General features: G+C 48.9%; 1 protein-coding gene across 1 annotated transcript; it reads left to right on the top strand.

The window, feature by feature from the left end:
- The first annotated feature begins 6,201 nt into the window (after positions 1-6,201).
- On the top strand, positions 6,202-24,482 carry LOC119941305. Its single transcript, XM_038761675.1, has 4 exons — positions 6,202-6,236; positions 12,564-12,891; positions 23,102-23,207; positions 23,480-24,482. Exons 1-4 carry the CDS (start codon positions 6,202-6,204, stop codon positions 23,728-23,730), a joined length of 720 nt encoding a protein of 239 aa, XP_038617603.1. The 3' UTR covers positions 23,731-24,482.
- Positions 24,483-24,830: the final 348 nt, after the last annotated feature.

The following is a 24,830-nucleotide window of genomic DNA, read 5'->3' as shown; positions in this document are numbered from 1 at the left end:
GGCCAGTTGGTCAATCCAAATGCCCCTTGAGGTTGGAAATCGGGTGGGCCTGAGCCAAAGGAGGCCCTCTTAACACATAGCATGGTAAAACCTACTGTTGTGGTGTTGCACTGTTCAATGTTGGTCTCAATAAATGTCTTCTGTATTAGGAAGTTAAAAGGCTGGGGCCTCTTTGTATTTTCTGCCTTCTTTGGGATGTACCCCGGGGGTATCGGGTACCATCCTGCCCCACCTTCAGAGCCAGTGCTGTTCCCTAGGACCTGCCCCTCTTCCCCCCCCAGGATGGCCCCTTTCGTTACCTCATCTGCACTCTGACCCGTCCAATCTCAGTCTCTGGCAACTTCACGATTGAGCCTCGCTTCTCCGCAGCTTGGAAACGCCGGACAGAAGGGATGTGGGAAGGAGAGACGAGAACGATCTAGCAACAAGGCAAAAGTGACTCACTGCGTCGTGGCTCGTATTTTGGGCTACACGTAGAAGGTAGGAGTTCCAGACCCAGCAGCATTTGCTAAATGCGTATGGACAACCAGCAGAAATAAACGATCAGCTCTATCTTTGAGGATCCCACGGTCTGCTGGAGAGCAGAACACAGATTCATTCATTCAATCACATTGATTGAGCGCTTACTGTGTGCAGAGCACTGTACTAAGCGCTTGGGAAGTACAAGTCGGCAACATACAGAGACGGTCCCTACCCAACAACGGGCTCCCAGTCTAGAAGGGGGAGACAGACAACGAAACAAAACATGTGGACAGGTGTCATCAGAATAAATAAAAATAAAGCTAGATGCACATCATTAACAAAATAAATTGAATAGTGAATATGTACAAGTAAAATAGAGTAATGACCCCATTCGTGTCAGATGACCCCATGAACTCTCCGTGACCCCATATGTGTCCTCAGATGACCCCACGTTAACTTATGAATTTGAGAAAATTTTCAGAAAGCAGTTTAATGTCCCATTTCACCTCAAATGACCCCATGAACTTTCCATGACCCCGTTCGTGTCCTCAGATGACCCCACGAACTCTCCATGACCCCATTTGTGTCCTCAAATGACCCCATTTTTACTTTTGAAATTGAGAAAAATTTCAGAAACGCATTTAATGTCCCATTTCGCCTCAAATGACCCCATGAACTCTCTGTGACCCCATTCGTGTCCTCAGATGACCCCCACGAACTCTCCACGACCTCATTTGTTCATTCATTCAATCATATTTATTGAATGCTTACTGTGTGCAGAGCACTGTACTAAGTGCTTGGGAAGTACAAGTTGGCGACATAGAGATGGTCCCTACTCAACAGCAGGCTCACAGTCTAGAAGGGGGAGACAGACAACAAAACAAAACATATTAACAAAATAAAATAGAATATGTACAAATAAAATAGAGTAATAAATACGTACAAACATACATATATACAGGTGCTGTGGGAGGGGAAGGAGGTAAGGTGGGGGGGATTGGGAGGAGGAGGAGGGAGAGGAAGGAAGGGTCTCAGTCTGGGAAGGCCTCTTGGAGGAGGTGAGCTCTCAGTAGGGCTTTGAAGGGAGGAAGAGAGCTAGCTTGGAGGATGGGCAGAAGGAGGGCATGCCAGGCCTGGGGGAGAACGTGGGCTGGGGGTCGACGGCGGGATGGGTGAGAACGAGGCCCGGTGAGGAGGTGAGTGGCAGAGGAGTGGGGGGTGCGGGCTGGGCTGGAGAAGGAGAGAAGGGAGGTGAGGTAGGAGGGGGCGAGGGGATGGAGAGCCTTGAAGCCCAGGGTGAGGAGTTTCTGCCTGATGCGCAGATTGATTGGTAGCCACTGGAGGTTTTTGAGGAGGGGAGTGATATGCCCAGAGCGTTTCTGGACAAAGACAATCCGGGTAGCAGCATGAAGTATGGATTGAAGTGGGGAGAGACACGAGGACAGGAGATCAGAGAGGAGGCTGATGCAGTAGTCCAGTTGGGATAGGATGAGAGATTGAACCAGTAGAGTAGTGGTTTGGATGGAGAGGAAAGGGCGGATCTTGGCGATGGTGTGGAGGTGAGACCGACAGGTTTTGGTGACGGCTTGGATGTGAGGGGTGAACGAGAGAGCGGAGTTGAGGATGACACCAAGGTTGCGGGCTTGTGAGATGGGAAGGACGGTAGTGCTGTCAACAGTGATGGAAAAGTCAGGGAGAGGACAGGGTTTGGGAGGGAAGATAAGGAGTTCAGTCTTGGACATGTTGAGTTTTAGATGGCGGGCAGACATCCAGATGGAGATGTCTTGAAGGCAGGAGGAGACGCGAGCCTGAAGGGAGGGAGAGAGAGCAGGGGCAGAGATGTAGATCTGGGTGTCATCAGCGTAGAGATGATAGTTGAAGCTGTGGGAGCGAATGAGGTCACCAAGGGAGCAAGTGTAGCTAGAGAACAGAAGGGGACCGAGAACTGACCCTTGAGGAACCCCCACAGTAAGGGCATGGAAGAGAAGGAGGAGCCTGCGACGGAGACTGAGAATGAACGGCCAGAGAGATAAGAGGAGAACCAGGAGAGGACGGAGTCTGTGAAGCCAAGGTTGGAGAGCGTGTTGAGGAGAAGGGGGTGGTCCATAGTGTCGAAGGCAGCTGAGAGGTCGAGGAGGATTAGGATAGAGTAGGAGCCGTTGGATTTGGCAAGAAGGAGGGCATTGGTGACCTTTGAGAGGGCAGTTTCGGTGGAGTGTAGGGGACAGAAGCCAGATTGGAGGAGGTCGAGGAGAGAATTGGCGTTGAGGAATTCGAGGCAGTGGGTGTAGACGACTTGTTCTACATCAAATCTGTGGTACCCAGACTGCCAGGCAGGTGCCCTGGGCTTCTTGGGAGAGAGAAGTAGCAGCCCCTGTGCGATATGGACCCCATTACTGTCTCCAACTACTTGAGGTTTGCAAGGCTGTAGATCATGTCTTCCGCATCTCCGGTCAGGGGCTTTAGCCGGCCAGAGGGAGGAGTCTCCTGGTTGCCAAGGGGAAAGCAGTGGGATCCCTGGGAAGGAAGAGGAGAAGGAAGACACAGAGTCATTGCGGAAAACTTCCAGGTATGGCCTACGGCTTTCACCGGCTGGATGTGGGGAGCTGGGGGATCCAAAATAACAGCCCCCAGAGCCAGCGTACCCCAACTCAAGTCTCAAACTGGTCCCGTTTTATGTCCAGCCTGTGAAGTCATCCTCAACAAAAAACCAAAGTCCACTAGCTGGCCTGCCCTCTCTGGGGAGGAACTCCTTTCCCTTAATCCCTCCGGGAGTCACAACCTTCATTTTGTTTCGCGTCTTCCTCAAATTCTTCGGTGCCCCATGGTATTGCAATCTCATCGGGACTGGAAAAGGGAAACCACATTCTTTGCAGCGGTGACAACTAGCTCCTCTGAGAGCTGGGAGAAAAAATAATCCTACAGCAGCAGCCTGTTGTTCTTGCTAATCACAGGCTCCTCATCGTGGAGGAGATGCCACGGAACACACTCCTGAGGCAATCAGGTCCTAGTGGGAATCCTGAAAGAACCAGGCAGATATCTCTGGTGCCTTTTAAAAAAAAATGGCATTTGTTAGGCACTTTCATTCATGCAATCGTATTTATTGAGCACTTACTGTGTACAGAGCACTGTACTAAGTACTTGGGAGAGTACAACAATAAACAGACACATTCTCTGGCCACAACGAGCTTACAGTCTAGAGGGGTAAAGCGGGGGGTAGGGGGGCAGACAATATAAAAAAGTAAATTACAGTTATGCCAGGCACTGTACTAAACACTGGGGTAGACACAAGCTAATCAGGTTGGACACAGTTCATGCCTCACATTTTTACTCACAGTTTTAATCCCCATTTTACAGACGAGGGAACTGAGGCACAGAGAAGTGAAGTGACGTGAACTATCCACTAAGCCACATTGCTTCCTTCCCACTGCTGTAAGCCTGAGCAGTGTCGGAGAGAACCCCAAGTGATTAGAAGTCTCTTCCCCCTCTTCCCCACAGCTCCTTTCCACCCTAATTAATCAATCAATTGTATTTATTGAGCGCTTACTGTATGCAGAGCGCTGCACTAAGCACTTGAGGGAGCAATAATAATAATAATAATGGCATTTATTAAGCACTTACTTAAGTGCTGGGGAGGTTACAAGGTGATCAGGTTGTCTCACGAGGGGCTCACACTCTTAATCCCCATTTTACAGATGAGGGAACCGAGGCCCAGAGAAGTGAAGTGACTTGCCCGAAGTCACAGAGCTGACAAGTGGCGGAGCCGGGATTTGAACCCGTGACCGCTGACTCCCTAAAGCCCGGGCTCTTTCCACTGAGCCACGCTGCTTCTCTGGTACAATATAACAGTGTTGGTAGGCACACTGCCTGCCCACAAGGAGCATATGGTCTAGAGGGCAAGACAGGCATTAATATAAATACATTTATTATAGCTATGTACACATCTGACCATGCGCTTTAAGGCGCTCAAACTCTCTCCCCTTATCCAAGCTCCTATCCACAATAAGTCAACGTTATTTATTGAGAACTTCCTGTGTGCAGAGCACTCCCACACTCTACTAACGCTTGGGAGAGTACAACAAGTTGGTAGGCACGCTCCCTGCCCACAAAAAGGTTACAGTTTAGAGAGGAGCTAAACCCCAACACTCCTGCTTTTCTCCTCCCAAGCAAACCAACTCACTGGGCATCATTCCTGGCTTTCTCTAAACATCAACATCTTGCTCCCCGCCTCTCTCTCTCCAGCCTAGAACACACTCCTACTTCAAAGCCCTGCATCCCGCCTGCACTAAGTGCTCAATAATAATAATAATAATAATAATAATTGTGGTGTTTGTTCAATGCCTACCATGTGCCAGGCACTGTTCTAAACACTGGGGCGGGTACAAGCAAAACAGGTCGGAAACAGTCCCCATCCCACGTGAGGCTCACCGTCTTAATCCCCATTTTACAGATGAGGGAACTGAGGCACAGAGAAGTTAAGTGGCTTGCCCAAATCACCCAGCTGACAAGTGGCCGAGTGGGATTGCTTACTATGTGCAAAGCACTGTTCTAAGCACTGGGGAGGTTACAAGGTGATCAGGGTGTCCCACGGGGGGCTCACAGTCTTCATCCCCCTTTGACAGATGAGGTAACGGAGGCCCAGAGAAGTGAAATGACTTGCCCAAAGTCACACAGCTGACAATTGGTGGAGTCGGGATTTGAACCCATGACCTCTGACTCCAAAGCCCGTGCCCTTTCCACTGAGCCACGCTTCTCTAAGATGGATGACTCCATCTTGTGTTATCAGCTTCTGTTGAGGCGCTCGGGCCTTTATGACTCCTTCAAATTGGTCCCCATCCCACATAAGACTCACATTATCTTGGTACCTAACCCAACACTTAGCATATAGTAAAAATTTAATGAATACCATACCAGCGCCTTGCATTTCCGAAGCAAAGATGGTGATGCCGACCAGCCTCCGGTATTCTACTCCCTCAAACTAACGCCTGGGAAGGAATAATAATAATAATAACAACAATAATAATAATTTCGGTATTTTGTTAAGCGCTTACTATGTGCCAAGCACTGTTTTAAGCACTGGGGGAGATACAAGGTGATCAGGTTGCCCCAGATGGGGCTCACAGTCTTCATCTCTATTTTTCAGATGGGGTAACTGAGGCCCAGAGAAGTGAAGTAACACAGATATCTGATTATGGTTTGGGGAAATTCTTGGAGGTGGAAGTAACCTCAAGGTTGAGCCTTATTGTTATTATTGGGGGTTTTTAACTGCTCACTATTACTCTTCCCAAGCGCTTAGTACGGTGTTCTGCACGCAGTAAACGCTCAATAAATACGACTGAATGAACGAATAGATGTTGGAAGGGGGAGTTCTCAGTCAGGCACTCTTACTGCTCCAGGTAAACAGACATTAATTCCAAAACCTCCAGAAGACCCCAGGGCCTAAAAGATTGTAGCTTTTCCATGCATGCCTGTCCTACCCTCTGAGGGGCAGGGGCGTACACCAGTGTCACTCAGTCCCTTCCCACTCTACCTCAGTAGGGCCCTAAACCATGCAAAAAACAGAATCATTAACCTTTCCTCAACATGCCCACCCACTCACCCGGAGAGAAGAGCAAATTACTAGATGCAGGCAAAGCCTTTTGTTAAGGCAAATCTTGGCAAGCGATTTTAAATTTTCCCCAAGAAGAACAAATCCCGGTCTACACAGCAGTGTTTTTCCGGCGCTGGCCCTCCACGGATATGGCGATATGGAGCGGCAATCCAGGAGCTGAGTGGTAACCCCCCAGGGCAAGGGCGGGGAGTGGTTAGAGTTCTTTGGAATTTGGTCAGGGATGGTTTTCCAGCACTCAGTACAGTGCCTGGCACATAGTAAGCACTTAATACCATCATCATCATCAATTTTCCCCACCTTCACGTATGAGACGGGGCTTGGGCAGACCTGAGCCAATGGCAGAACAGAAGAGTAATAATAATTGTGGTATTTGCTAAGCGCTTACTATATGCCAAGCACTGTAATCAGGCCCCACATGGGGCTCAGTCTAAACTGGAGGGAGAACAGGAATCCTCATTTTGCAGGCGAGGGAACCGAAGCACAGAGAAGTTAAGTGACTTGGCCGAGGTCACGCAGCAAGTAAGTGGCAGAGCTGGGATTAGAACTAGGGGCTTCTGACTGTGGAGACGGTCCCTCGGCTCAGCCCCGGCCCCTCTTCTGGGCTCCCCTATCAACCGGAGCCTTCCTCAAAAGCCACAATTTCCCTCCTCCCAGGCACATGGCCTAGAGGATAGAGATTAGGACTGGGAGTCAGAAGGACCTGAGTTCTAATTTCGGTTCCACCACTTGTCTGCTGTGCGACCTTGGGCAAGTCACAACTTCTCTGTTTTCTCATCTGTAAAATGAGGACTGAGGCCGGGAGCCCTCTGTGAGACAGGGACTGTATTATATTGTAGCTACCCCAGAGCTTAGTACAGCGCCTGGCACATAGAAAAAGCTTAAAGCCCACAGTTATTATTATTATTATTATTGTTGCTGTGAGGTCAAGAACAAGTCTTTTCCCTCTCACCCCCGGCAGGCACGGATATGGCCTCCTCCACGGGCGGGCGGGGGGAACAAATTGATAGCTTTAATTTCCTGCCGACCTGTGCTGCCTTTCAGGACGGCAGCCTCTGCTCTTTGTCAGGGTTGGCAGCTTGTGTGGCATGGAGTCCAATGCTGATCTGTATATATGTATACCTGTATATATGTTTGTACATATTTATTACTCTATTACTATTACTCTATTTATTTATTTATTTTACTTGTTCATATCTATTCCATTTATTTTATTTTGTTAGTACGTTTGGTTTTGTTCTCTGTCTCCCCCTTTCAGACTGTGAGCCCACTGTTGGGTAGGGACCGTCTCTAGATGTTGCCAACTTGGACTTCCCAAGCGCTTAGTACAGTGCTCTGCACAAGTAAGCACTAAATAAATACGATTGATTGATTGATTGATTGATCGGTCACCAGAGTGGGGGCTAGAGTCTGACCGCCCCACCCTCCCTCTCTCTCTCTCTCTCTCTCTCTCTCTCTCGGATTTTCCACATCCTCCCCCTGCCCTGGAACTCCATCCCCCTTCACAGATGCCAGACCACCACTCTCTCCATCTTCAAAGCCCTGTTAAAGTCACATCTCCTCCCGGAGGCCTTCCCTGATTATGCCCTTTGTTCCCCGGCTCCCTCTCCCCTCTGTATCATCTATGCACTTGGATCCCGGCTCCGCCAATCATCAGCTGTGTGACTTGACTTCTCTGTGCCTCAGTTCCCTCATCTGTAAAATGGGGATTAAGACTGTGAGCCCCCCGTGGGACAACCTGATCACCTTGTAACCTCCCCAGTGCTTAGAACAGTGCTTTGCACATAGTAAGCGCTTAATAAATGCCATTATTATACAGTTAATTGTATTTATTGAGCACTTACTCTGTGTAGAGCACTGTACTAAGTGCTAGGGAGAGAATAATATAACAATGACAGAGTTGGCAGACACATTTCCTGCCCACAATGAGCAGTCTAGAGTGGGAGACAGGCATCGGTGTAAATTATGGAAATGTGTACAAGTGCTATGGGGCTAATATGAGAGGGTGACTAAAAGGAGCATATCAGGGTGAACCAGAAGGGAGTAGGAGAAGAGGAAATGAAGGCCTTGTCAGGGAAGGCCTCTTGGAGGAGATGTGCCTTCAATAAGGCTTTGAAGGTAGGAAGAGTGATCGTCTGTCAGCAATGAAGAGGGAGGGCTTTCCAGGCCAGAGACAGGACGTGGGCCAGGGGTCAGTGACAAAATAGATGAGCTTGAGGAGGGTTGGGATGGCCATTGGATCCAGCAAGATGAAGAGGAGCAGCTGCCAGGTTGGCACTAAGAGGAACAGAGTGTTTGGGCCGGACTGTAGTAGGAGAGCAGAGAGTTGAGGTAGGAGAGGGCAAGGGGATTGAGTGCTTTAAAGCTGCCGGCAAGGAGTCTGAAGCAGAGGTGGATGGGCCACCACTGGAGGTATTTGAGGAGTGGGGAAAACATGGACTGAATGTTTTTGTAGAAAAGCGATCCGGGCAGCCGACTTTAGTACGCACTGGAGTGGGGAGAGACAGGAGGTCAGCAAAGAGGCATAGGATAAGTGCTAGGATTCACGTAGTTGCAGTCTGAGTGGAGAGGAAAGGGCGGATTTTAGCGACGTTGTGAACAGAAGCTATTATTATTATTACCATTGTACAGTGGAACTCTCCTTCGGTTCGCAGCTTTGGTCATTCCTGCTGGCAGCTGCCCCCCTTCATCTCGCTGGCTCCAACTGGCCATCCCAGCCCTCCGATTTCCGACGCCGGATTTCTGACTCCGAGGCCCGGGCTCTATCCCCTGGGCCAAGCTGCTTTCCTGGAGGAAGCCCAAGATGCGGTCTTTTTGCGTTTTTGAAATTTAGACTTGAGGACAGCAAAGTAGTTAGGACCCCAGGCTGTAAACTCGTTGTGGGCAGGGACTGTGTCTACCAACTGTGTTATACCGTGCTCTCCCAAGCGCTTACTACAGTGCTTTGCACGTAGTAAATGCTCAGGAAATACGATTGATTGACCAGTGAGAATGTGATGAGCCCCTTGGGAGGCAGGCTAGGTTTTATCTGATTACTCTGGATCCTCCTCAGTGCTTAATAATGACGGTATTTGTCAAGCGCTTACTGTGTTCCAGGCACCGTATTAAGCTCTGGGGTGAATACAAGCAAATCCCTGTCCCACGGGGGACTCACAGTCTCAATCTCCATTTTACAGATGAGGTAGCTGAGGCCCAGAGAAGCGAAGAGACTTACCCGAGGTCACACAGCAGACAGGTGGCAGGACTAGAACCCATGACCCTCTGTCTCCCAGGCTGGTGCTCTATTCACTACAGCTGCTTAGCTGTGTCGGGGGCCCCTGGCGGGAACGACGGAAGAGATCAGAAGAATTGATTATATTGCCAGCACTAAGCACTCGATGAAAACTACGGATCGACTGACTGATGGACTGTCTTCCCGGGGAGGGTTGAGGAGAGCATTGGATAGTCGGACTCTTAGGTTGCAGAGGCAGCGTTTATCTATCTCTCTGGCTCCTCATTAGTAGAAAAGGAATCAAACAAGCAGGGAAAATGACAGGGTGAATTACCACAAATTGTTGGATCTAACAGCTTCCTGGGAGAAATACATACTTATTTCTGCCAGACAGCTGGAGATACAATCACCTGATTCAATGTCATTGGATAAAAGGGATGGATTCAGCACAATAACGATTTCTGAGGCCCACGGCAATTTGGGCAGTTGAGCCGCAAACGTACTCAGCAGCTGGTACAGTGTTTGGTGAGGGATAAATACTAAATGATGATGATGCTCATATCTAACCCAAAGTAAAGTTTGCAGACGACGGCAAAGCTGACTGGGTTTGGAAATCCAGGGCTCAAAGGGAACTAAATGGGTGTGACGTTAGAGCTACTGATGTCGGGGGACCAGTCACGGAAAGCTGATTTCTCCCTCTTGTCCTGGGGAAAGGCTGCTCTCCCCTCTGGTCAGGCTAGGCCGACTGGCTGAAGTGGGATTGGAAGTTCCCTGGGGATGTTGGTTGGTGGGGGGTGGGAAGGGGGTGGGAACTGCTCAAAAAGTTCCTGAAATTTGGAGCTGGGCTGTTATATTCTGTCTTCATTTTTGAAAAAAAATGCTATTTGTTAAGCACTTACTATGTACCCGGCAAGTTTCACGTCCGTAATCCCCGTCTCCTCACTCCTCAAGAACGTCCAGTGGTTGCCCATCCACCTCGGCATCAAACAGAAACTCTTTACTTTTGGCTTTAAGGCAGTGAATCCCCTTGCCCCCTCCTACCTCCCCTCGCTTCTCTTCTATTACTACCCAGCCCGCACATTTCGCTCCTCTAACGCCAACCCGTCTCCATCTCGTCTGTCTCGCCATCGAGGCCCAACGAAGTTTGTTATATTGCACTCTGCCAAGCACACAGTACGGTGCTCTGCACAGAGTGAGAGCTCAATAAATATGACTAAATATGATGGACTAAGTGGCTTTCCGGAGTCGTGGTACAGCAAGAGATAATAGGATTGAATGAATGCCTGGAAGGGATTTTTGAGAAGGGAACAGAAGGAGAGACGCTTAGAGTGAGCCCAGTGGATGCTGGAAGTCCACAGTGAAGATAGATTTAGAATAAAAAAGAAAAAAGGAAAGCAGATCACAGAAGGTAAAGCCCACGAGAGGGGAAGGAGTGTTAAGGCTACAGATATCATCATCATCATCATCAATCGTATTTATTGAGCGCTTACTATGTGCAGAGCACTGTACTAAGCGCTTGGGAAGTACAAATTGGCAACATATAGAGACAGTCCCTACCCAACAGTGGGCTCACAGTCTAAAAGGGGAAGACAGAGAACAAAACCAAACATACTAACAAAATAAAATAAATAGAATAGATATGTAATAAAATAAATAGAATAGATATGTATAAAATAAATAGAATAGATATGTATAAAATAAATAGAATAGATAGATCTCAGGGCTAACACTGAAGTCTGATGAGGTGGAGAATGAACTGGGGCCTGTTTGTTTCTCAACTGCTGGGATGCTTCAGCTCTGCTGGAGGAGCCCCTGAAATTCCAAGTTGGGCTGTTACATTTTGCCTTCCTTTTTAAATGGTATTTGTTAAGCGCCTACTATGTGCCAGGCACTGTTCTAAGCGCTGGGGGAGATAGAAGCTAATTCATTCATTCATTCAATCGTATTTACTGAGCGCTTCCTGTGTGCAGAGCACTGTACTAAGCGCTTGGGAAGTACAAGTTGTCAACATATGGAGACGGTCCCTACCCAACAGCGGGCTCACAGTCTAGAAGGGGAAGACAGAGAACAAAACAAAACATATTAACAAAATAAAATAAATAGAATAGTAAATCTGTACAAGTAAAATAAATAGAGTAATAATCAGGTTGATCACAGCCCCTGTCCCACATGGAGCGCGCATTCTTAATCCCCATATTGGAGATGAAGCAACCGGGGCACAGAGAAGTTAAGTGACTTGCCTGAGGTCACCACAGCAGACGAGGGGCAGAGTCGGGATTAAAATCTAGGTTCTTCTGGCTCCAAGGCCCGTGCTCTATCCACTAGGCTTCTCCTGCTGAGTTTGTCTCTGATAGAGAAGCAGCGTGGCTCAGTGGAAAGAGCCCGGGCTTTGGAGTCAGAGGTCGTGGGTTCAAATCCCGGCTCCGCCACTTGTCAGCTGGGTGACTTTGGGCAAGTCACTTGACTGCTCTGTGCCTCAGTTCCCTCATCTGCAAAATGGGGATTAAAACTGTGAACAGCGATCACCTTGTAACCTCCCCCTTAGAGCAGTGCTTTGAACATAGTACGCGCTTAATAAATGCCATTATTATTATTATTAAAGTGCTTAGAGCAGTGCTTTGCACATAGTAAGTGCATAATAAATGCCATTATTATTATTATTATTAAAGTAAGGGCACCATTTTTCATGCCATATGCCTGCATAGTGACTAGGGGAGAATCATGAGCCCACTGTTGGGTAGGGACTGTCTCTATATGTTGCCAACTGGTACTTCCCAAGCGCTTAGTACGGTGCTCTGCACACAGTAAGCGCTCAGTAAATACGATTGATGATGATGATGATCACGGGACGGGGCGAGGGGGTGCATTAGATTCTAAGCCCCTTCAGAGCAGGGACCAGGTGTTCGGCTTCTGGGGTACAATGCCAAAGGCGTAGTGCTATGCTCCTCACGTAGCAGTCGTTCAGCAAGGACCACTGACTGGCACTGCCTCTTGCCCAGTTGGCACCCCCACCATCAGACCTGGAATCGGCTGAATCCACCCTAGTGTCCTACAGATGGGAAAGAGCCCAGCTCTGGTTCCAACATGTGAAAACCGGTGGGTTAAGGTTTGTGGTGGGGCAGAGGGAGGGGAAGGAAAATGGGCAAGAAAAGTGGGGACAAGGAGGGAGAAGAAACGTTGCCTCCTTCAGCCCCAGAATTGGGCTAGGGGAGGAGCGGAAACCGGGGCTGGCTGACTACTTCCCCTTTACTGCCTTTTTTTCCCGGCTTGTTTGTCACTTAGGACTCAGAACAAGTCTATTCCTGGCCGCAGCTGGCCGCGGGGAAGAAGAAGTGGGAAAGGGAGGAAGGATGGGGAGGACCCACCAGCCCAGCCAGGCTGGGCCCGCAGACTGGACCGACTTTCCCAAAAGGAGAAGTGGAGACTGACCAGCGAAGCTCCATCCGTTCCCCAAACGGAGCCCACCCCGGGCCCTTCCGTAGTGAGGCGTGGGATCAAAGGACTTCTGCAATCTGAGGGTGACACCTGCAGCTCCAACCCATCCTTCTGGGGGATGGCCGCTGGGGAGATCTGCAACGGCCGGAGAAGTCGAATAACAGCTACCGGACAAGTGGGTTGGCTAAACTTATTTTTTTATGGTATTTAATAATGATAATAATAATGGTATCTGTTAAGCACTTACAAAGCAGCGTTGAGAAGCAGCGTGGCTCGGTGGAAAGAGCCTGGGCTTTGGAGTCGGAGGTCATGGGTTCAAATCCCGGCTCCGCCAATCGTCAGCTGGGTGACTTTGGGCAAGTCACTTCACTTCTCTGGGCCTCAGTTACCTCATCTGGAAAATGGGAATGAAGGCTGTGAGCCCCTGTGGGACAACCTGATCACCTTGTAACCTCCCCAGCGCTTACAACAGTGCTTTGCACATAGTAAGCGCTTAATAAATGTCATTATTATTATGATTATTATTATTACTTACTATGTACCAGGCACTGTACTAAGTGCTGGGGTGGACAGGAGCAAATGGGGTTGGACACAGTCCCTGTCCCACATGGGGCTCACAGTCTTATTGAGCGCGGGCTTTGGAGTCAGAGGTCAAGGGTTCAAATCCTGGCTCCGCCAATTGTCAGCTGTGTGACTTAGGGCAAGTCACTTAGCTTCTCTGTGCCTCAGGTCCCTCATCTGTAAAATGGGGATTAAGACTGTGAGCCCCACGTGAGGCAACCTGGTCACCTTGTAACCTCCCCAGCGCTTAGAACAGTGCTTTGCACATAGTAAGCGCTTAATAAATGCTATTATTATTATTATTATTATTATTACTATTTGTTTGCTAGGCACTTACCACGTGCCAGGCGCCATTCTAAGAGCTGGGGTGGAAACCAGCAAATTGGGTTGGACCCTCTCCCTAGCCCACGTGGGGCTCACAGTCTCCATCCCCATTTTGCAGATGAGGGAACTGAGGCACAGAGGAGTTAAGTGACTCGCCAGCAGACAAATGGCAGCAAACCTTCTGAATCCCAGGCCCGTGCTCTATCCCTATGCCATACTGCTTATCTATCGGTGGTTATCGATTGATCTCTGGTATGTACTGAGCGCTCGCTCGCTTTGTGGAGAGCCCCGTACAAAACGCTCGGGAGGGTCCACTCCAACAGAGTCGGCAGATGGGACCCCTGCCCACAAAGAGTTTAGAGGAGGAGTTGGGCGTTAAAAGCAGATGATTGGATTGGTTTCATCACACCCTACAGACAAACGTTTTAAGTCAATGCCTGCCGATGACAAAGGAAGAAATCATCTTTAGGAGGCGTGAAGATGGAGCCATCTAGTCTGGGCTTGCTACCGCTTCAGCAGAACCCTTTCATTTTGGCCTCATGCTGGCTTCTGCTTAGTTACTCGGTTTTATGAAGAAAAATTGGATCTCGCACCTGCAGTATTGGGGAACATCCAGCTCCTCAATTTTCCTCGCTTTTGGCCCCCTACACATCCGCCATACACCCCCTGGCATGGAATGTCCCCCCTCCCCACATCCGCCAAGCTAGCTCTCTTCCTCCCTTCAAGGTCCTACTGAGAGCTCACCTCCTCCAGGAGGCCTTCCCAGACTGAGCCCCCTCCTTCCTCTCCCCCTCCCTCCCCACCTTCTTACCTCCTTCCCTTCCCCACAACACCTGTATATATGTTTGTACTTATTTATTACTCTATTTATTTATTTTACTTGTACATATTTATTCTATTTCTTTTATTTTGTTAACATGTTTTGTTTTGTTCTCTGTCACCCCCTTCTAGACTGTGAGCCCACTGTTGGGTAGGGACCGTCTCTGTGTGTTGCCAACTTGTACTTCCCAAGTGCTTAGTACAGTGCTGTGCACACAGTAAGCACTCAATAAATACGATTGAAAGAATGCTGAGCCTTCTCCAAGGAAGCAATGTGGCCTAGTGGAAAAGTCAGACACTCAGCTGTAGTCCCTGAGCACTTATTGTGTGCAGAGCACTGCACTAAGCACTTGGGAGAGTTCAGTGTAGCAATATTACAGACACATTCCCGACCCACAGTGAGCATGGGTTCGGGAGTCACCTTATTTTAATCCCAGCTCTGAGCCCGTTGTTGCGTAGGGATTGTCTCTGTTGCCGAATTGTACTTTCCAAGCGCTTAGTACAGTGCTCTGCACACAATAAGCTCTTAATTAATATGATTGAATGAATGAATGTATCAATTTGCCTCCACTGTAATCTTGGGCAAGTCACCTAACTTTGCTGTGCCTCAGTTTCCTCATCTGTAAAATGGGGATTCATTACCTATCTTGGACGGTGAGCCCCCTGTGGTACAGGGACTTTGTTCCATCTGGTTGTCTTGGGTCTACTCCATCGTTTAGTACAGTGCTTGGCACCTAGTAAGCCCTTAATGCCATTAGTAGTAGTAGTAGTAGTAGTAGTAGTAGTAGTAGTAGTAGTAGTAGTAGTAGTATTACCATCATCATCAACAATTTATTGAGCCCCGATGTGATCCAGAACACACACTACTTACATGGAAATATTTGGAGAAAAAATGGACACAACCTTTGCTTTAACCAAGGTAATCATAACAATAATAATAATAATAATAATTACATTTATTATTGCTGCCAACATATTCCCTTGCACCTCAATCTCACCTCTCCTGCTGCTGACCTCTTGCTTACTCACTCTCTGCTGCCTGGAACTACTTCCTATTTTACATCCAATAGACCAGTGCTCTTCTCATTTTCAAAGCCCTTCTGAAAACCCATCTCCTCCGGGACGGGACGCATTCCCTGATTAGCCTCTCATTTCTCCACCCTTAAATCCCCCTAACTGCCCTTCAGGCAGGGGGATTCAGGGTCACTTTCGCCTTTGGGTCCTCACCCCCTTACTGAAGCACATATGGACATAAATCAATAAATCAATAAATCATTTATCTCCCCCTCTAGACCGTAAGCTCACTGTGGGCAGAGAATGTGGGTGTTGTTATATTGAACTCTCCCAAGCACTTAGTACAGTGGCTTGCGCAGATTAAATGCTCAATAAATTTGATTGAATAGATGAATTTGTATTTATTGAGCACTTACTCTGTGCAGAGCACTGTACTAAGTGCCCGGAAGAGTACAACACAGCAATATAACAGACACATTCCTTGCCCACATATTCTATTACTTCCTCCTATCTGTAATTTCTTTTACTGTCTGCCACCCCCTAATTATTATTAACTAATAACTAAAGATTATTAACTCTAGGATGGCAGGGATCATTTCCACTTCTTCTGTTGCACTCTCCCAAGTACTTACTACAGTGCTTGGCACACATTGGTCAATACATGTTATTAATTAATTGATTGACGTTCACTCCTACATAAAGCTTCCTTCCTGCCTCATTGGAATTGGAAGAGAAGAACTGATAGACTAATATTCCTATATTGGGCAATCGATCAATCAGTGATACTTCTTGAGCACTTCCTGTGTGCAGAGGACTGACTTAGAACTTGGGAGAGTGCAGTACACTGGAGTTGCTAGATGCAGCCCCTGCCACCAAGGAATTTACGGTCTACAGGATATGTGCAAAATATACAATTCCTTTGACTTGCCTTGCCCTCATAATCTTAGTGTTGCATTTATGTTGTTCACATTCTTGTTGGGTGATGTCCAGTTGCCTGTGTGATCTGCCATTTTTGCTGACTGTGAGATCTTTCAGCATAGGGCTTAGGTCAGTTTGTTCCAGGTCCAGTTCAGCCGTATCATGTCCGTGAGGGCGATGAGGTGGGAGTGTCCTACAGTAGCCCAAATGGGCCTGAAGTGGCCTGGGATGGGGAGGAATTCGTTGTTCATTAGGGGAAGTGCAGCTAAGTCAGGCAAGGAGAGCAACATGGACTCGTGAATAGAGCACGGGCCTAAGAGTCAGAAGGACCTGGATTCTAATCATGGCTCCGCCTCTTGTCTGCTGTGTGACCCTCGACAAGACACTTCATTTCCCTGGGTCTCAGTTCCCTCATCTGTAAAATTTGGATTAAAGACTCTAAGCCCCATGTGGGACATGGACTGGGTTCAACCTGATTATCTTGTATCTAGGCCAGCACTTAGTACAATGCTTGACACGTAGTAAGAACTTTACAGATACCGTTAAGAAAATCAGTGGTATTTATTGGTACTTTACAAATTAAGAGCTCCATAAATACCATTGATTGAGCGCTTGCCCTGTGCAGAACATTATACCAAGCACTAGGGAGATTACAGTCCAATAGATTTGGTCAGGATGATCCCTGCCCTCCAGGAATTTACGGTCTAATGGACATGAAAGGGAAGGAAAGTGAGTGGGAGGAAAGAGAGCTGCAGTCCTGTTTGGGAAGGTGTAGAGCTCACCTCCTCCAGGAGGCCTTCCAAGACTGAGCCCCTCCTTCCTCTCCCCCTCCTCCTCCTCTCCATCCCCCCCGCCTTACCTCCTTCCCTTCCCCACAGCACCTGTATATATGTATATATGTTTGCACGTATTCATTACTCTATTTATTTATTTTACTTGTACATATTTATTCTATTTATTTTATTTTGTTAATATGTTTTGTTTGGTTCTCTGTCTCCCCCTTCTAGACTGTGAGTCCACTGTTGGGTAGGGACCGTCTCTATATGTTGCCAACTTGTACTTCCCAAGCGCTTAGTACAGTGCTCTGCACACAGTAAGTGCTCCATAAATACGATTGATTGATTGATTGATTGATTGATTAGTTTCTCTCTTCACGTAAATGTTTGTCTTCCCCCAAGATAGTTAGAGGCAGGGAACGTGCCTGCTAATTCTGTTGTTGCACTCTCCTGGCCAGTCAGTCACTCAGTGGTATTTATTGAGTATTTACTGTGTGCAGAACAGTGCATTAAGCACTTGGGAGAATACAACGGAACAGACACATTCCCAGTAGAAGGGGAGACAGACATTAAAACAAATAAATTACAGATATTTTCAAAAGTGCTGTGGGGATGGAGGGGGCATGAATAAAGGGAGCAAGTTAGGGTGATGCAGAAGGGAGTGGGAGAGGAGTAAAGCAGGGGTTAGTCAGGGAAGACTTCTTGGAGGAGATATACCTTCAGTAAGACTGGGAAGAGAGGGCAAGTGCTCCGCACATAATAAGGGCTCAATAAATACAGTCGATTGATATATAGGAGGCACACCCTTTCAGCACATCTAGCGCTTAGAATAGTGGTTGGCACATAGTAAACGCTTAACAAATACCATCAGTTATTATTTGCCCTCCAACAACTCTTCTTGGGTCACGTATTCTGGCAAAGGGGCCAGTTTGAGAGTGGTCTGGCACACACTGGCTTCAGCTGTGTGTAGTGAATGAACCTGAGGCAGGGGAGAGTCTCACACTGTCCCCATAACCGCCGGCTCACCCCGTCTCTGGCTGACTCAGTCACAATGGGGTAAGGTGTCCAAGGCGACGGGTGGAATTCCTAGCTCAGCCATGCTGCTTGCCAGTGGTGGCTCTCTTAGATCAATAAGGGAAAGGCAGAGGAGAGTGTAGCTCATTTCTATGTGAGATCGTTTGGGTCCTGACCCCTGGGTAATATTATTATGGTTTATTTTTAATGGTATTTGGTAAGCACTTGCTGTGTGCCAGGCACTGTACAAAGTGCTGGGGTAGATGATCATAATAGTAATGATTATGGTATTTAAGGGCTTACTATGTGCCAAGCTAAGCACTGGGATAAATACAAGATAATCGGTTGGGCACAGTCCATGTCCCACAGTGGGCTCACAGTCTTAATCTCCCTTTTACAGATGAGGGAATTGAGGCACAGATAAATGAAGTGATTTTCCCAGGATCATACAACAGATATGTGGCAGAGGTAGAATTAGAACCCATGTCCTCTGAACTCCCAGCCCCATGCTTTTTTCATTAGGTAAGTGCTTAGTACAGTGCTCTGCACACAGTAAGTGCTCAATAAATATGATTGAATGAATGAATACTGCTTCTCTGTTAAGTGCTGACTTAATTGTCAATCACTGTTCTAGACACTAGGTTAGATACAAGTTGAACCGGTCAGACACGGTCGCTGTCCCCACAAGGAGTTCACAGTCTAAGTTGGAGAGAGATCTACAAATGAGGAAATTGAGGCACAGAGCAGTTAAGTGATTTGCCCAAGTCTCACAGTAGGTAACAAGCAGCATGGCCTAATGGGAAGAGCATGGGCCTGGAGTCAGAGGATGTGGGGCCTAATCCCGGCTCTGCCATTTCTCTGTTGTGTGACCTTGGCAAGTCACTTCACTTATAGACTGTGAGCCAGTTGTTGGGTAGGGATTGTTTCTATTTGTTGCTGAATCGTAATTTCCAAGCGCTTAGTGCAGTGCTCTGCACACAGTGCTGAATAAATACAATTGAATGAATGAATGAATGAATGAATGAATGCATGCATGAACAAATCATCTGTAAAATGAGGATCAAGACTGTGAGCCCCATTTGGGACAGGGACTATGTCCAACCTGGTTACCTTGTATCTACCTCAGCGCTGAGAGCTGTGCTTGGCACATAGTAGGCACTTAACAAATATTATTGTCATGATTTTTATTACTATTAATGATAATAGTAACTGGCAGTGCAGGATTAGAACCCAGGTTTTTTTGACTCGTGGTCCACTTTTTGACTCTGTTTCCACCAAGGATTGCTGCTTCTTTGTATCCCCAGAAATTATCCTCCAGAGCACTTTTAATGGCTAGGTCCCACTGAGGCACAGAGAAATGAAGTGAATTCCCCAAAGTCACACAGCTGACAAGTGAGGGAGCTGGGATTTGAACCCATGACCTCTGACTCCAAAGCCCAGGGCTCTTTCCACTGAGCCACGCTGCTTCATTGATTCATTTGCTCGTTTATTCTTGTTTATTGAATAACCTCCTTGGTGCAAAGCACTGTACTAGGCACTGGAAAAGCCCTGGATGAGAATTAGACCCTATCCTCGAAGAGCATTTGAATGGGTTGCAGGTGTCTGTAATTAAGGACGGTTTTCCAGATCCTTTTAACACTGAGCAGCTGCAAATGCCCTTCTCCTTAATAGCCTTCTGCCTCTTTTTTTTTCCTTGCTCCTACAGCCCCGCCTCTTGAAAACCCAGTCTCTCCATTAGTCTCTCCAGTCAAGGGGGCAAGGGCACTGCTCCTTTAATGTCCCAGAGGTAAGGCCTCTGGGTTTTACCTGTTGAGAAGAGAAGGAGGCTGAGGAGAGAAGACAGAGTGTGTTCCTCTGGCGTTCTGGTGAGGAGGGCCTGTAATGGCCCTATGATTAGCTTATCTTTTCTTCAGTTGTGGTAGTTGATATATTGGATTAAGAGCCCCCCAAAGTTGGCTTTCTCTACCTACTTCATACACCGGTGGTCGTGGTGGTGCTGAGGCAGGTAGGACAAATGGTTTGGTCTTGATGGATCCGAAGTGACTTGGCCTGATGCCTTTTGGGGGTAACTTAATGCTGGGCTAACTGATGTTAGGGAGTGGCTTGTGAGGGGAGTTGGATGCTTAGGTTTGGGATATTAGTGATTTTTAATTCATTATGGTGATTGAGGGGGTTGAGGAATGGGCTGGGCTCAGGGTTAGAATGAAAGGGGTGAAGAAGGGAGACCCGCACTGGGGATAACTGACATAGTGGTGGTGCCGGCGGTACCCTGGTGAAGGGGGCTGCAGTTAGGAGTTTGTACTCACCCCAGTGCTTAAGACAGTGCTCTGCCTACAGTAAGTGCTCCATAAATATGATTGACTTTGTATTATTGATAAAAAATAATGGTGCTTGTTAAATACTTACTATATGCCAAGCACTGTACTAAGCACTGGAGTAGATACAAGCTAGGTAGTGATAGCAGTGGAGTTGATAATCTAGGGTTGGGATAAGTGATATCACCTGCACTGAATTATCCAAGGAAGGGGAGGGGGGTGAAGAAAGCTGGAGTTGCGTGTGTAGCAGGGCAGGCAGGAGACTAGGGCTGGATAGGCATTGTCAGTTGGATTAATGATGTGTATGTAGTGGAGAGGGCTGAGGGTGGTAGGAGAATAATGTGTTGGATAGCATTTCCTTGTCCATTCTGTTGATGAGATGATGGTGTTTGGTAGGTACTTAATATGTGTTCCAAGTACTGTCAGATTGGACACTGATGTGTGCGGTTAACAGTGTTGGTAGCCGAGCCTCTGATTTGGTTCTCTGGAGCAGAGGAAGTTGAGGGGTTGTGATGCAATGAAGTTCGTTTGTTTTTTCGGGAGATGATTGCTGCTCTGGATCTAGAGGTGAGGGTTTTGATGGGGCTGAACCCATGGGGTGCATGGGGGTGCATGCTCACTGTCTCTGAGTGTCTCTGTGTGTCTTTGTCTCTGTCATTGAGCTCTCTTCCTGTGCTCTTGCCAGGCCCCAGTTAGCTAGTGTTGCCTACTCGACCATAAAGTCATCCAAGCGAGTGACCTTCCACAACCTCAACACAGGACTTTGTGCCTGGAATGTGCCGGATTCCAGACACAGTTTCTGCAGGGATTGTGCAACCCCCCTGCCCCATTATCCAAAACGGGGTGCCTCTCCAGCCCCCATCCACGGAAAACTTGCCCTCTGTTCTCCACTCTCCTCACTGAATTCAGCGCCGTGGGTCGGTCCTGGAGCGTCAGAATGTGAGTCCCCCCGGGGACGGGAACCGAGACCCGCCGATGGGGAAGGGGTGGGGTGGCAGCGCCGTCACGCAGCCCTCGAGGGCAGATTGCGCCGACCGCAGCTCGCCGTCGGGAGACTCTTTTTGGGCTTCGCAATTCCTGTACCCTGAGATACAAGTCTCCCATTATGCCGCTGTGGGACTCCATGAGAGCCCCACAAAAGCCCAGCAGTGAGTTGGGGTTCAGTAGCCCCACCCATGTGGAGTAGACTGTAAACTGGTTGTGGGTGGGGAACGTCTGTTCCGTTGTGCTCTCCAAAATGCTTAATACCGTACCGCGTGCTCAATAAATACGCCGGCCTGACCCAGAGCACCGCCGACACAAGCGCGGTTGTAAGAGCAGAGGCCGCGTCTCCAACAGTATTCGTTGAGTACTTAATAGATGCGCGCCTGGGAGACGGAGTTACGACGTGCACATCTCTCCTTGAGTTGGCATCTAGTCTACAGAATATTTCCAATTGACTCTTCCACCCACTTGTCACGGCTCCTACGTAAATGGACGTAATTTATTCCTATTAAAGTCTGTCTCCCCTTCTGGATGGTAAGGTCACAGGGGACAGAGAATCTGTCTGTCGATGGTTATATTGTGCTCTGCGGTAGGTGCTGGACAGATACGATTGACTGAGGCCTCTCACGCCCATCGTGCTCTTTGTATGGTGCTCCGTCAAATGGCGTACGATAAACACTCTTGCTGTCTTAATGCAATACTGCCACCCTTCACTCTATCTACTGATTTACTTGTTTTTCATGCCGATTCAAGCTTATCATGGGTTCAGCATGTACAACTTCATGTACTGACAGCGTCTATGCCGTTCCACCTGCATAAAACTCAATTTTAATGCCTGTCATGTAGATCAGATGCTTCCTGAGAGCAGGGGCAATGTGTGCTATGTAAAGCTGACCTCTTTGAAGCATTCTCCCCATGTTGTTCCAAAGTCATTGCATCCCCTTGTTGTGGCATGTTTGTTGCATTGTTCTATTGTAGGATGTGCCAACAGGTTAGCAGAGTGTTCTGCACACGGGAAGCGCTCCAATGCAAAGAACTGACTGACTGACTTAGATTGTGAGCTCCCAGTGGGCAGGTTCTGTGTCTCCTAAATCATTTGCCAAAGAGGGTGCTTGAGGGGGTGTGGTCTAGCGCTAGGCCAAATTTGGGGTCAGCTGCCCCAATCCGGCCTCCTGTGGAGCAGGGGTGAAGGACCAGTGTGGCACTAGATAAGTAAGTGCTCAGGGACTTGGCTGCCTGAGAGAAAGGGCAGAAGCCCAGCTTGTTTTTGCCCCCTGGAGAAGCCTCCTGGACAATCGTGTTCAAAGGTAAGCCCCTGGGGAATTGGGGGGTGGGGTCTGCAGGGGCTGTGACTCTGGGGGAACCCCAGACTGCCTGGGGTGTCCTGCCTTGGGGTGACAAAGCCAGCCAGGGCCTCCCCTGCAGGGTGTGTGAATGGCAGCTGCTCTGTTGTGTCGGAGGGGTCGCCCCTCATCTCTGGCTCTTACTCGGGCTCTCGCTCTTTCTCTGTCTTTTACTCGCTTCCTCTTTTCCTCTTGTGCTCGCTCTCACTTCTGGGGTGAGTGAGCCTGCAGGGGACAGTCCAGCTGCAGCATGGGGGCACGGATGGGGCTGGGGCTGCAGCCCCCGCAACCTGAGACCTGACAAGATTTCTCCTTAGGGCCAAGGAAGGAGCCTGAGCCCCAGGTGCATCCCGGAAGATCCTGCCCCCTGGTCCAACCCCGCCTCCCAAGGACGCGTTGGTGCGGACAGGACTGGACAGAACGGTGAGTTTTATGCCTTAAGCTTGGGGCTGTCTGGGTTCTGTTTCGGGCAAGTGGAAGGAATTGATGGGCTTTCTAGTGCACTTAAGTCTAGAGCACGCCACGAAGTGCTTGAGAGGGTATAGTGAGGGGAACCTTATCCCCCACTACTACACACACACATGCGCACCACTGCATCCTTATAGTCCACAAACAGGAGTAGTGACCGAGTCCCTCTGGGCTCGGCAGTGACCCCTGACCAGGCTCCTACCCAACATCCAACTTCCCGCTCCCAGGCTGGAGGAATCGGCTCCCCACTGGAGACCCATCCAAGCCTTCCCCACGCCCAACTGTGTTTGACTGGCTCTCTCCCCCTGGCCGGGCTGCGGCACACCTCGTCGGCCAACCGACGCTCACATCTGTCCCCAGGAAAGCCACAGCCCAGCCCCGAACCGGACCACCCAACCCCGTGGACAGTGGAGGACTGACCAGCTACTCACCTGGTGTTATGGACACACATAGATTGATTGCGCCGGCCCCACCATGAGGGAATCGGTTGGCACTGGGCTGCTGCCCCCTGGCCACCGCTCCCCCGGCCCCCCAACCCCCAACTGTATCCCCTCCTTCCAGACAATGCCATTTCTTTTAGGAGTCAAGGGTCAAACCCTGCATCATGGGTGCCAAAGCAGTCTCTTGCAACTCTAGGAGGCGATGGAGGTGTGTGCGTGTGAGTGTGTGTCTGTTTCTTGTGTGAGAGCGAGGGCTGGGACAGGAGCAGGGCGAGAGGGGCTGCCCCACTTCGGAGGGGTAAAGGTTTCTGGAAACGGGGGTCTAGAGTCCTTTGCCCGTACTCCGTGGACCTCAAGACCGGGCGTGAAGTCGTGCCGGGGCCCTTAATTCTATAGTCAGTGCGACTTCCTCCCGCTCTGGTCCGTTGGGAGTTCTCGGGCCTGCTCTGGCTTCAAGAGTACAGACTCTCTTTCCCACCGAGGGGCGTGCCCATGGGGGAGCGGGGGACAGGGACAGAAGTAGTGGGGTGTGTGTGTGTGTCTATCTGTATGCAGGTGTCACTACTCTATGTCCTCCATCCCTCCTGGCTGAGCACAATAGGGGGGGAGAGGACTAGCAGCAAATTCTAAAGTGGGAAGATGCAGAATGGTTTTCCCCCCCAATCCTACCAACAGAAGTGGCACGGTCTGGCCCCCTCCTCTCCTCCTCCCCTCTCTATCCCCTTGGCTGCCTGGGCTCTGTAAGCCCATCTACATCTGTATGGAATAAAATGGATATTTTTTTTTGGTCTTTCCTGCGTCCCTCGATCCACTGGCGGCAGCTGGCTCTGCTCCCCAGAAGGGTTATAATTTGGGGGTATGAGCGGTGTACTCAAGGCAGGAGGATGTCACCAGCTTCTAATTTGTAGATTGACAAGCTATCACCCTCCCTCCTCCCTCCCCACCTCCACCTTTCATTCCTTCAGTCTCACCCACTATATGTAAGGGGGATGGAGATGGGAGAGGGCCAGCAGAGGGGCTGATGACACCCTCTTTTTCTCCTTCTCTCTCCCCCCCCACCCACCCTGAGGGTCTCGAGAAGAATGTGGCTCCCATCGGTGGGAGAGTCTCAGATTTCTCTCTGCCCCTATCGACTTGT

Source organism: Tachyglossus aculeatus, chromosome 20, assembly GCF_015852505.1.
Source record: "Tachyglossus aculeatus isolate mTacAcu1 chromosome 20, mTacAcu1.pri, whole genome shotgun sequence".
In the NCBI taxonomy this organism is placed as follows: domain Eukaryota; kingdom Metazoa; phylum Chordata; class Mammalia; order Monotremata; family Tachyglossidae; genus Tachyglossus; species Tachyglossus aculeatus.
This window is presented reverse-complemented; position numbering and strand designations above follow the sequence as displayed.